General features: G+C 59.6%; 1 protein-coding gene across 1 annotated transcript; it reads left to right on the top strand.

Annotated features, from left to right (window-relative positions):
• The first annotated feature begins 454 nt into the window (after nucleotides 1-454).
• LOC145947780 (uncharacterized) lies at nucleotides 455-1,039 on the top strand. Its single transcript, XM_083057557.1, has one exon. It carries the CDS (start codon nucleotides 455-457, stop codon nucleotides 1,037-1,039), a length of 585 nt encoding a protein of 194 aa, XP_082913683.1.
• The last annotated feature ends 12,653 nt before the right edge of the window (nucleotides 1,040-13,692 follow it).

Genomic DNA, 13,692 nt, shown 5'->3' on the forward strand with positions numbered 1-13,692 from the left:
GTCGGATAGGGTTCGCCATCGAAAGATCTCAGATAAAACAAATTTTTTTTTTTTTTCGAAAATATGCATATATTTCTTCTTTCTCGAAAACTATAGGAGATACAAGGTCCAGTTACGGGCTATCTTGTTCCTCTCTTCGAGCCCTACAAAAAAGTATTAGGACTTTTTTATAAAGGACTTATTGTTTTCGAGTTATTAATATTTCTTTTTTTTTCGTCCCTGAATGTTGCGTAGTTATTAAAAAAAATACAAAATAAGTATATATCAATCGATGGAGAATCGAAAGTTATGCATTTTGAACTATACGATTTTTTTTTTTTTTTTTTTTTAAGTCTCATAACTTTTGAAAATCATACACTACAAGTGTACTCCAATCGACACAGAATGAAAAGTTATGAATTCTGAACCAGCTTTTTTTTTTTTTTTCTTTTTTTCCCAAGTCTCATAACTTTTGATGGGGTTAAGTCTCATAACCAGGCGGGGCCTGGCCCTGACACCGAAAGCGGCAGAAGTGGGCCGGCAACGGGCAAGACAGCGCGCGGTGGAACGATGGTCGGAGGAACTACTCCGACCGAGGGCCGGTCTGCGCGCTGTCCAAGCAATTCAGCCGGTTCTATCGGATTGGCTGTCGAGAGATTTCGGACTCTCTTATAGGATTGTGCAGGTGCTCACCGGGCACGGGTGCTTCGGTGAGTACCTGCACGATAAGGCGCGGAGGGAGCCAACGACGAAGTGCCACCACTGTACGGAGGTCAGGGACACGGCGCAACACACAGTGGAATTCTGCCCAGCATGGGCGGAACAGCGCCGTGCCCTGACCGACGCAATAGGGGGAGATTTGCAGCTCTCCAGCATGGTCAAGGCCATGCTGGAGAGCAAAGAAAAGTGGAGCGCCGTCGCCTCCTTCTGCGAGGACGTCCTAACGCGGAAGGAGGTGGCGGAAAGGGAGAGAGAGGAAGACCCGGACGCCGACCCGATGCGTCGCAAGAGGGCTGGCGTCCGGCGAAGGAGATTCGCCGCAGCCGCGGCGAGAGGATAGCGGGAAGGAGTTGTGCGAAGGAGGTGGGATCGGGGGAACAGTGTTCCCTCGATCCCGCCTCGGAGGCGGGGGGGGAGAGTCGTTCCTCTCGGGGGACGACTCCTCCCCTTGCGAGGAGGTTCTCTCGGGGACCGTGGCCGAATCCCAACCCCCTCCGGGGGCGGAGGGAGCCCGATCCCCGGGAGAAAACCAAAAGAGAGGCGGAACGGAGGGGACACGATCCTCGCCTCACGGGGCGAGGTCCACGGTCCCCTCCCTTCCGCTTAGGGATACTCCCTCTATCGAGGGGTCTCCCAGGAGGTGTCCCCCGTGTCACGGCCGAATCCTAACCCCCTCCGGGGGCGGAGGGAGCCGTGATACGAGGGGGCGGAGGGCTAGCAGGATCTTTGGAGCGGGGGCTCCGGAGATCCATTGCACGCGGGCTCTCACGAGGGGGAAGAGAATGGGTGGCCCCATTCTCTTCCTTCCAGGACCGGGGTAAAACCCGGACCTTTTATCAAGGTTTGGAGCGCAAGCTCAGCGTGCAGCGGCCCCGGCGTATGCGAAAGCGATTCCCGGGGCTGCTGCACAAGCGCTCAGAGGGCCACCGTGTGGTTTTAGTGGGTCGGGGGAGTCCCCGGGAGGCATTTGAGTCCCGGTGGCGTTGATCCCAGCCCCACATAACCCTCTCACCTCCCCCGAGGTGTGAGGGTATGCGGTCGCGCATTTCCACACGTTAAAAAAAAAAAAAAAAAAAAAAAAAAAAAAAAAAAAAAAAAGGTTAGGTTAGGTTAGGTTAGGTTAGGTTAGGTTAGGTTAGGTTAGGTTAGGTTAGGTTAGGTTCGTGGGGTGCTATACTGGCGAATACGGGGTGTTCGGGAGGAGGGAATAATTCCCACGGAGAGAGACCGGCGTGCAGTGAAGGTCCACGCCCGACAGGCCGCTGTCGACCAATGGACCGAACTCCTGGAGAGACCGGGGCTCCCGGGGCAGCGGACTGTCGAGGCCATCCGGCCCTGTCTACGCGAGTGGATAGACAGGGCCAAGGGAGGGGTTACCTATAGGATGGCACAGGTGCTCACCGGGCATGGATGCTTCGGTGTGTACCTGTGCCGCATTGGAAAGGAGCGCACGACCCGTTGCGTCCACTGTGGACACGAGCGGGACGATGCGCAGCACACACTCGAGGTGTGTGCTGCGTGGAATCAAGAGAGGAGGGAGCTCGTGTCCGCAGTGGGCGCGGACCTCTCGCTCCCGGCCGTAATTGCGGCGGCGGTCGGGAGTGAAGACAAATGGAGGGCCTTCTCCTCCTTCTGCGAAACAGTAATGCGGCAGAAGGAGGAGAAGGAAAGAGAACGAGAACAGGAGGGAAGAAGGAGAGAGGCCCTTGGCGAGGAGGGCAGCGAGGAGGAGGATGCGAGTGACGGTGGGAGCCAGGATCGCACTTTGGGGTCGGCGCCAGATGCAAGTTATGGCACCGACCCAGGATGAAACTAATGGGAGGGGAGTTTTTGGGGATGTACCTAACATCTGCTCCCCAGCTCCCCTCCCAGGCCCGGTGGGAGGGAATTGGTAGAAGCGAGAGAGGTGATAAAGAAAAGGTGGAAACGAGGGGGGGTCTCTTCTAGCGCAGCTGGATGAGATCCTCCCTCCTGCGGGGACGGGGGCCGCCTGGCCGCCGGCCGTGGGACTTAGGTCCTTCGGCCGGTGGTTGGGTGGCTCTCGCCCCCAGGGTGCCGGCCTCCCCCCTTCCTCCCTGTGGCGGGAGGGGGGTGCGCCGGCTTTTCTCCCTGGCGGTGGAGGCCGAACCTCAACTCCTTTTGGGATGAGGGGGAGCCCCACCGCCGGGGCTGTGGGGGCTAGCGTTGTCGGGTCTTAGGGCCCGGCGTCGCTGACCGCCCACGTGTAGGAGGGACGGGGGCGGGCGGCCTCGCGCCCCCGTCCAGCCGGGGTCTCTCCATGGAAAGACCTCGGCGTTAGCGCCGGGTGCCGATGGCCGAACCCCGAACCCCCTTTAAGGGAAGGGGGGGAGCCGCGACACCCGGCAGTGGGGGGGCCGCGGGGGGTCCAAGCTTCGGCTTGATCCCCATTGCACGCGGTCCCCCCCTGCGAGGGAGCGGAGGCTTGTCGCCCTTCCGCCGAGAAAGACGCCCAGGGTCGGGCGTTCTCGGCTGGAGGGAGCAACCTCCGCGAGGGAAGTTACCCCCCCGGGGGTGATTTCCCTGAGAGGGCCCCCTCGGTTGACGGTCGAACCTGGCCACCCTCCTGGGTGCCAGGGGGAACCCCAACCGGGGGGGCGGGGGGTGGCGGCTCGGGCGGGCACACTCGAGCCGTGACCCCGCCCCCCAAACTTATGGGAGGGCGCGGCGTGGGGTAGATACCGCCCTGCACCGCAACCGCGAATACCCGCACTTGCGGGGGGGAAGGTGTCGCCTTCTGCGGCACATTCCTCAGGAGGGATTAGACGGGGGGGCGGCCAGACGGCATGGGATTCCAGCATCCTGGCCGTCCCCCATTAACGCCCGAGAAGGTATTCGTAGTGGTTTTAGTGGGTAGGTCTTGCGCCCCCTGACCGATCCATTCGTGGATCGGCCAAGGGGGGCAAGGAATCCCACATAACCACCCGTCCTCTACCCGGAGGCGGGGGTATCCATGAGGATTTCCACTACGAATCAAAAAAAAAAAAAAAAAAAGGTTCGTGGGGTGCTACATCTCCCCAAATATGGGCATTGCCGAGTTTGAGCAAGTGATGGACGGGGTGGCGGACTTTGTCCGTACCTGCCTTCCCCGCCCGGTAATAGTGGCCGGGGACTTTAACGCTAAGTCTAGCAGTTGGGGTTCCCGGCGCACCGATGCTAGGGGCAATGCCCTTGAGACATGGGCGGCGGCACTCGGCCTGTACATTATGAATACAGGCACGAGGAGCACCCTTATCAGGCCGCAGGGAGAGTCGATAATTGACCTTACGTGGGCCAATTCCCCTGCGGCCAGCAGAATAAGCGGATGGAGAGTGGTGGACGACGAGACTCTATCTGATCATCTCTATATAGAGATGCGGGTCTGCGTCGTCCGCCAAGGGGTGCTCAGCCGCGCCCAAGGGGGAGATGAGAGGCCTCCAAGGAGATGGGCCTTGAAGAAGTTGGATGCAGACAGGCTAGTGGCCGCAGTCGCCTCGGCGACCTGGCCCGGCACGGTTATACCCAATGAGGGAGTGCAGGGTCGGGTCGAATGGCTCGGGGAGGTGATCACGAGTGCGTGTGACGCAGCCATGCCCCGGGTCAAATATATACCGCGCCGCAAAGCGTACTGGTGGTCGGACGAAATAGCCGAACAAAGGCAAGTATCAGTCCGAGCCAGACGCCGATTTACACGAGCAAGGCGGCGCGGAGATGACGAGGTGACGGCTGAGGCTTACGCGGAATACCGATTCGAGCGTAATACCCTTAGCGCGGCCATTAGGAAGGCCAAGGCCAGAGCTTGGGACGAGCAGCTGCTCGCTCTGAACTCGGACCCGTGGGGGCGCCCGTACAAGACCGTCATGAACAAATTACGGCATTGGGCGCCCTCCGTGACGGAGACCCTAGAGGCCCCGGAGCTAACACAACTGCTCGACAAACTGTTCCCAGTGGTGGCTAGGACTCCACGTCAACTTGACGACGAAGAGCCTGCCCCCTGGGAGGAGGAATACGGGGTCACGGGGTCTGAGATGGCCGGGATTGTCAAACGGTTGAAGTCGAGGGGCAATAAAGCCCCTGGACCGGATGGCATTCCCGGTCGGGTCTGGGTGCTGGCCTTGGACCACCTGTCTGCATTCGTGAGGCAATTGTTTACGGATTGCCTCAAGCAAGGAGTCTTCCCCCCGGCTTGGGAGAGGGCCAATTTGGTCCTCATCCCCAAGGGGGCCAAAGTTGCGGGGAGTCCGCAGGCGTACAGGCCCATCTGTCTGCTGGACGAGATTGGCAAATTATTTGAACGTATAATTGCCGACCGTCTCGTCCGGCATCTCGCCCGGGTTGGCCCCGATCTTCACGGGGACCAATATGGATTCCGCGAGGGAAAGTCAACCATTGACGCGATTCGCCGCGTCAGGTCCCTCGCGGAGTCAGTCATGGAGGATGGCGGGGTGGCGTTGGCGGTGTCGTTAGACATCGTCAACGCGTTTAACACCCTGCCATGGGATCGGATAGAGGACGCGATGACATATCATCGCGTCCCCGACTACCTCGTGAGGATCATCAGGGGATATTTCCGGGCGAGGTTCATAGAGTACAGAGACAGGGATGGGTGTGTACGTCAAAGGGAGATCACGTGTGGGGTCCCGCAGGGGTCGGTTCTCGGACCCTTGTTGTGGGACCTCGCGTTTGATAGGACTCTCCGCACGGCCCTCCCCCCCGGCAGCAGTGTCGTCTGTTACGCGGACGACACGCTAGTGCTGACCGGGGCGGATAGCTGGGGGGAGGCCCGAGGACGGGCGGAAATAGCAGTGGCATGCGTAGTTCGCGAAATAAGAGGTATGGGCCTGAGAGTGGCGCCTCAGAAAACTGAGGCGCTTTACTTCCACGACGGTTCTCGCGGGAAGCCCCCGCAGGCCCATATCTCGGTGGATGGCACCTCCGTCCGGGTTGGGACACAGGCGAAATATCTGGGTCTCATTCTGGACGGAAAGTGGAATTTTATACCCCATTTTGAGCGGCTGGCCCCCAGGTTGGAAGGGGTAACGGCTGCACTTGGTCGGCTCCTCCCTAACCTGGGGGGGCCGGATGGAAGGGTCCGCCGCATGTACGCCGGCATTGTCAACTCGGTTGCCCTCTATGGGGCACCGGTTTGGGCTGGGGCTGCGCTCACCACTCCTCGCATAAAAGACGCCCTGCGTAGAGTGCAACGGCGCATCGCGATACGGGTGGTGCGCGGTTATCGGACAGTGTCACATGCGGCGGCCGCGACCCTGGCGGGGCTTCCGCCAATGGAGCTCGTCGCGCTGATGTACCAAGAAACGTACGATCGGACGCGCGAGCTTCAGAGGCGGAACATACGTATGACTGCCGGGGTCAGGAGGGGTATGAGATTCCATGCCCGGCGACGCATGACTGAGAGATGGGAGGAATATCTCCTCAACATCCCGGAGACCAACTCCGGGACTCGCGTCGTCGGGGCCGTGCGGCCACACCTGGAGGAATGGGTGAAGAGGCCGCGAGGCAATGAGGTGTCATTCCACACTGCGCAGGTGTTCTCCGGACATGGTTGTTTTGGGGAATACCTGTGCAGAATCGGGAAGGAGCGAACTACAGCATGCCACCACTGCGAGGATGGATTGGACACTGCGCAGCACACGTTGGCCTATTGCCCCGCATGGGCCAACGAGCGCAGTGTCCTTACTGATAAAGTCGGGGAAGACCTCTCGCTGTCGACACTGGTGGAACGGATGCTCGACGGCGAGGAAGAATGGAAGGCGGTAACCTCCTTCTGCTCATCAGTCATGAGGCAGAAGGAGGATGCGGAGAGGGCGCGAGAGGGGGCCCGAGATAGAGGAGACGGCGACGGGGGCGGCCCGCCGAGGCGGGGTCGCGGAGGCGGACCACCTCGTCGCCGTACAAGGAGACGCCCCCCTGACGGGGTACGCTAAGAGGGAAGGATGAAGGACAAGGGGCGCTATGCCCCCCTCGTCCGGAGACAAAGATGGGAGGCCCATTAGGGCGATTGGTTGGGCGGGGGGCGCTGTGCCTCCCCCGCACGATAGAAGAACGAAGGCCCCTTTTGGGGCGGAGAAGTAGTAGTTCTAGGAGGGGTGCGGGGGCGGGTGTCGCCTGGCTGGCGGCCGCACGGCGAAAGCCTTGCGGCCGGCAGTCGGGCGGCATCCGTCCCCGCCCCGGCCGAGGTCCTCCTCCCGGGGAGGGCCTCGGTGACGCCCCCGGACCGATGGTCGAATCCCGTTAAGGGAGGGAACCGCGGCCCGGGGGCATGGGGATCACAGAGGCTCGCCAGGAGCCTCATTGCACGTGGTCCCCCGGGTATAGACGCGGCAGCGGCGGCCCTCTCACCGGTGCCTTAGAGCGCCGGTGGGAGGGTGGCGCTGCCTGCGGGGGTTCTCCCCTCTCTTCTGGGGGGGAGTTCCCAGGAGTAGGGTTCCCGGAGCGCTGGCCGAATCTCTTCTTCCTTTGGGAGAGAGAGGGAGCCTCGTTCCGGGAGCCGGGGGTGGCGGCTCGAGCGGGAACACTCGAGCCGTGACCCCGCCCCCCAAACTTTTTGGGAGGGCGTGACGTAGGGGTGGTGTCCCCCTGCGTCGCAACCGCGAAGAATCGCACGATAAGTGCGGGCGGAGAGTATCTTCCTCTCGGGGAAGATGCTCTCCCGGGATGAAAAGGCTTGGGGATGGCAAGAAGTAATGCTTCGGTAGTTCCTTGCCATCCCCCGAATAGCCCGCGAAGGCACCCGCTGTGGTTTTAGTGAGGTAGGTCTTGGACTCCACCGTCGATACATTCGTGTATCGGCGATGGGGGACAAGGAGTCCCACATAACCCTCATCCCCTACCCGGGGGATGAGTGGTACCATGAGGTTTCCACAGCGTCAAAAAAAAAAAAAAAAAAAAAAAGGTTAGGTTAGGTTAGGTTAGGTTAGGTTAGGTTAGGTTAGGTTAGGTTAGGTTCTCTCCCGTCTCTCTCGTGGGATGCGGCCTTGCCGTGGCGAGAGAGCTCACCCCTTGCAAGAGGATAGTCTTGCAAGGGGTGCTAACAGCATCCCGTACCCGAGTAACGTCGGGTACATCAACTCCCCGGGTCTGGGGAGTTTCCCCAGTCCCGGGGAGCCCTCCCTGTGGGAGGAGGGGGCCCACTTCCCCTATAGAGCTTCGGCTCGTATGTGGTAGAGGATGGCGACCTTGAATTCAAACGCCCGGTGGCATGGCACCGTTAGGAGAGGGCACTGCACGGCGCTCCGGCGCTTGCCCTCCCGCCATGCATTTGCGGCTCGGGCCGCGGGGTTCTTGCGTCGTTTTCTCGGGGGGGATGTTTCCGGGGTTTCTCCTGGGGGTGTTCCCCTCGGGGTCTCGGGGTGGGGTCTTGTGCGGCTGGGGCCGCGGGGGTGGGTGACCATCCGTGACTACCCGAGGGGCTTTGCCCGGAGGGTTTACCCGAGGGGCATCGCCCGGAGGGAGTCACGGTGGTCTGTCGCCGGGGCCGCTCGGACGTATTCCGAGGCGGGGCCCGGCGACAAGTGCGGCCTCAGGGTGCTGGTTGGGGGTCTCCAGGCTGGGTAGCCTGGGTCCCCGTCCCAGCGTCCCTGGGGTCGGCCGAGCCCGGGCCACTCGGACGTTTCCGAGCTCGGGCCGGGCGCGGCGTAGTGGTCACGCGTGGTTACCTGAGGGGCTTTGCCCGGAGGGTTTACCCGAGGGGCATCGCCCGGAGGGTGCCACGCGGGCCTACCGCTGGGGCCGCTCGGACTTATTCCGAGGCGGGGCCTGGCGGCGAGAGTTTGTACTCCTGGCTGGTCGGGACCGTTTCCCGTACCGAACCGGCCGGCCGGGAGAGGTGGTGTCCCTTCCACTGGATGTGATTACTGGTGGGGGGACGGCTGGTCGCCACGGCGTGTAGGGCAGGGCCGGGGAGCGGCGACCTTGCCCGAAACGTCCGTGGGGCCCCCCGGGTGGCGCCACCCGCTGCGGTACCCCTGTTGTCGGAGGCAGGGGACCCCCGAAAGCCCGTGTGGGCGTCAAAAACCCACACGGGTGAGTAAGGGGCTCGGAGTCTGGCCGGGGTGCGGTATCCCCCCGGCCTAAGACATATGTCCCCTCCCCGGGGGAACTTGGGGCCCGGCCTTGGGGTGTGGCCGGTCATGTTTCGGGGCACCCCTTGGCCGGTGGGGGTATACCCTGGGGGACGGAGCCGCAGCGGGAAAGTGGGATTAAAGGAGATGATTACTAGCACAAAAATAAATAAGAAACAGAATGAGCGGGAGGTGGAGGTGATGGAAACGGAAGTTTCCAAACTTACAAGCGCCACGATGTCAAGCGCAGGGGAGGAGCAGAGTCGGAGTGAAACGACGAGTGGGTCGAGCACTTGCAAGGCGCAGGTTCCAGTACTGAGGATCAAAAAGATCGATCAGATCGATCATAAAATCGCAGTGAGGAAGCCAGTGCTGAGGACGAGAATGACCCTACCGCCGAATGATCGGGCAGTGGCTGGTCCATCCAGAGGGCCTGTAATGTCGGTGAAACCATCTGTGGACACGGAGGAGCCATTTGTGGACGTGGAGGACACGGAACACTATGACTCAGATGAAGAGGAATTCATACCTCCTCCCAGGAAAAGGAAGAGAGGAAGGCCCGAGACCACCGGCGCATTCAGGCTGGTTAAACAAGAAAGGGAAGAGAGAGCCAAAATAGAAGAGGAGTATGAGAGAGCCATCGCGAGCACCAAGGTTCCTTATCAAGAATCTAAACAATTCTTGCGAATGAAGGACCTGGTGTTAGAATGTGCGGACGATCTGAGAATTGCTCCAAACGCAGAAATAGCGGCCGAGAGTCTGAACCAGACACGGGCGTTAATGGAGGCGCTCTGCAAGTCCAAGAAGGGATTGCAAGGGAAGATTCAGGCACAGATTAAGGAGGCGGCCTGCTATTTAGAGGCTGCCATCACTACCATCTGTGGGAGAATCTATGCAAAAGATATCGGAGAGGAAGAGGGCTCGACGGAGGCACTGAGGAAGCAAGTCCGGGCCCTTAAGGCGGAGAACACCAGGCTTCATAATGAAGCCAAAAGAGCGCGGATAATGCGTAAAAGTATAGAGGATGGAAGCATCCAACCTCCCGCAATAGACACGCACCCGCCAGACGAGTTGGAAAAGATGGGGGAAGCTGCGCAACCCCGACAGAGCACTGACGACCCGATGGAGGTGGAGATGGAGGTGAGGGCGACTCCCTTGCCTTCATCGCAGCCAATGAGACCCCCCATCAAAGGAACAACCAAGGCGCTAGGGGAGCATCCTCCTGGAATAAACAAAGAGGAGGATAAAGTAATATATGATGACCTGTCACAAAGGATCCAGGCATTACTCGAGGAGAGAGGGGCTTTTATGGAGAACCTCAAGAGAGGGGATAGTAAATCCCTCCCGCTGGAAAGAAAACTTTCTTCTTCTTCATTTTCAAATACCTCCACGCCCCTTCGGCCGGCGGTACCGGCCAGCTGCCCCGAGCGGACGCCTGCTGCGCAAGGTGGCGTTGATCCTCGGGCAACGACGGTTGGTGACAAGGAGAGGAAGAAAAAGAAGAAGGGGAAGAAGAAGAAGACAGAGGCGAAGGAGGAACCGAAGCCTCAACGTCCGAGAGAGGACTTTCTCTTGAAGAGGAAGAATCCCCCCTCCATCCCAATGCCCGGCCCGGAGAAGGCTCCACTCCCTCCCCAACAAACCGAAACCCAGGAAATTTTCTGGAGCAAGGTTGTAGGCAGACGGGAGAAGGAAGCCACAAGAAAACGGAACCAACAACAAATACCGACATCCGGACCGGGAAAAAGGGCCGCATCCTCACTCCCTCCTCAAAAAGAGGAGGGTAAGGCGATGGAGAGACCGAAGCCCGCAAAAAAGGAGGGTATAGGGAACAAGAGGGCTCTCAGAACTGCCGCGGTCACTCTCACATGTCCTCCTGGAAGTTATGGTGAGGTGATCGGCAAGGCAAGGGATATGATCAATATCAAGGACCTTGGCATCCCCAGCGTTAAGGCGCACATAGGGGTCACGGGTGCAATGGTCTATGAGGTCAAGGGGAAGGATCGTGGGACCAAAGCAGATGAGTTTGCGAATAAGCTCCGCGAAGTCCTAAAGGACGTTGAAGGCGTCAGAGTAGGAAGGCCGGTTAAAGCGGCTGAACTACGTGTTCGTGGCCTTGATAGGGCCACAACAGATGAAGAAATAAGAAGGAAGCTAGCGGAGGTGGGAGAGTGCAGCCCAGACGATGTAAGAGTTGGGAAAATGCGCTTTGCCGCCAGAGCCCTAGGCACCGTTTGGGTAAAGTGCCCGCTTGCCCCTGCGAAGAAGATACTAGCGGTGGCCAGAATCCAGATTGGCTGGATAATGGCCACCGTGGAACTTCTAAAAGAACGGCCTGTGCAGTGCTACAAATGCATGGGCATGGGCCATGTGCAGGCGCAATGCAAGAATGACAGGGACAGGAGAAATACCTGTTACAATTGTGGGGAAGAGGGGCACAAAGCTCAAGATTGCCAAAACTCTTCCAAGTGCGTGTTGTGCGCGGAAGCAGGCAGACCTGTGGGACACAGGATGGGGAGCAGGATCTGCACCCCTCCTAAACAAAGGGGCAAACCAGAGAAGGAGAAGGCAGGGCTGCCAAAGAAAACCCCGGCTGGAAGGAGTGCAGAAGGTGGAACAACCTCAAGAGAAGGAACGCAGAAGACCCGCAGAATCACGCGCAGTGGAAGCAAAGGAATGTCTGCTGCTGCCGCTGTCGCTGCAAAAGAATTATCTGCGGAGAGGAAGGAACAACCTAAGAAAGATGGGAATGATGAGCCTAAGGAGGCAAATCAAATGATGGAGGTGGTCATGGAGGAGGCCGGCGACACATAGAGTCATGTCGATACCCCTTCTTCAGGCCAACCTTAATCACGCCCGGCGCGCCCAGGATCTATTCATTCAGACCATGATGGCGCGCCGGTGTGGTGTGGGGATTGCCGCCGAGCCCTACATGGTACCGGAAAGTCACCCATGTTGGGCGACTAACGGTGCGGGCTCGGTGGCCATTACGTGGAGGAGAGAGGTGAACTCCCCCCCCTGCAGAAAAATAGGTGAGGGCAGGGGGTTCGTCTCTGTAGAATGGGGGCCTATCTCTATCGTGGGGTGCTACATCTCCCCAAATATGGGCATTGCCGAGTTTGAGCAAGTGATGGACGGGGTGGCGGACTTTGTCCGTACCTGCCTTCCCCGCCCGGTAATAGTGGCCGGGGACTTTAACGCTAAGTCTAGCAGTTGGGGTTCCCGGCGCACCGATGCTAGGGGCAATGCCCTTGAGACATGGGCGGCGGCACTCGGCCTGTACATTATGAATACAGGCACGAGGAGCACCCTTATCAGGCCGCAGGGAGAGTCGATAATTGACCTTACGTGGGCCAATTCCCCTGCGGCCAGCAGAATAAGCGGATGGAGAGTGGTGGACGACGAGACTCTATCTGATCATCTCTATATAGAGATGCGGGTCTGCGTCGTCCGCCAAGGGGTGCTCAGCCGCGCCCAAGGGGGAGATGAGAGGCCTCCAAGGAGATGGGCCTTGAAGAAGTTGGATGCAGACAGGCTAGTGGCCGCAGTCGCCTCGGCGACCTGGCCCGGCACGGTTATACCCAATGAGGGAGTGCAGGGTCGGGTCGAATGGCTCGGGGAGGTGATCATGAGTGCGTGTGACGCAGCCATGCCCCGGGTCAAATATATACCGCGCCGCAAAGCGTACTGGTGGTCGGACGAAATAGCCGAACAAAGGCAAGTATCAGTCCGAGCCAGACGCCGATTTACACGAGCAAGGCGGCGCGGAGATGACGAGGTGACGGCTGAGGCTTACGCGGAATACCGATTCGAGCGTAATACCCTTAGCGCGGCCATTAGGAAGGCCAAGGCCAGAGCTTGGGACGAGCAGCTGCTCGCTCTGAACTCGGACCCGTGGGGGCGCCCGTACAAGACCGTCATGAACAAATTACGGCATTGGGCGCCCTCCGTGACGGAGACCCTAGAGGCCCCGGAGCTAACACAACTGCTCGACAAACTGTTCCCAGTGGTGGCTAGGACTCCACGTCAACTTGACGACGAAGAGCCTGCCCCCTGGGAGGAGGAATACGGGGTCACGGGGTCTGAGATGGCCGGGATTGTCAAACGGTTGAAGTCGAGGGGCAATAAAGCCCCTGGACCGGATGGCATTCCCGGTCGGGTCTGGGTGCTGGCCTTGGACCACCTGTCTGCATTCGTGAGGCAATTGTTTACGGATTGCCTCAAGCAAGGAGTCTTCCCCCCGGCTTGGGAGAGGGCCAATTTGGTCCTCATCCCCAAGGGGGCCAAAGTTGCGGGGAGTCCGCAGGCGTACAGGCCCATCTGTCTGCTGGACGAGATTGGCAAATTATTTGAACGTATAATTGCCGACCGTCTCGTCCGGCATCTCGCCCGGGTTGGCCCCGATCTTCACGGGGACCAATATGGATTCCGCGAGGGAAAGTCAACCATTGACGCGATTCGCCGCGTCAGGTCCCTCGCGGAGTCAGTCATGGAGGATGGCGGGGTGGCGTTGGCGGTGTCGTTAGACATCGTCAACGCGTTTAACACCCTGCCATGGGATCGGATAGAGGACGCGATGACATATCATCGCGTCCCCGACTACCTCGTGAGGATCATCAGGGGATATTTCCGGGCGAGGTTCATAGAGTACAGAGACAGGGATGGGTGTGTACGTCAAAGGGAGATCACGTGTGGGGTCCCGCAGGGGTCGGTTCTCGGACCCTTGTTGTGGGACCTCGCGTTTGATAGGACTCTCCGCACGGCCCTCCCCCCCGGCAGCAGTGTCGTCTGTTACGCGGACGACACGCTAGTGCTGACCGGGGCGGATAGCTGGGGGGAGGCCCGAGGACGGGCGGAAATAGCAGTGGCATGCGTAGTTCGCGAAATAAGAGGTATGGGCCTGAGAGTGGCGCCT

This window comes from Prenolepis imparis, unplaced genomic scaffold (assembly GCF_030444845.1).
Source record: "Prenolepis imparis isolate NDT839.2.m4 unplaced genomic scaffold, iyPreImpa1.0 SCAF_142, whole genome shotgun sequence".
Taxonomy (NCBI): domain Eukaryota; kingdom Metazoa; phylum Arthropoda; class Insecta; order Hymenoptera; family Formicidae; genus Prenolepis; species Prenolepis imparis.

Coding starts and splice junctions, on each gene's coding strand:
- LOC145947780 (XM_083057557.1), top strand. CDS start 455: ATGGGGTTAAGTCTCATAACCAGGCGGGGCCTGGCCCTGACACCGAAA.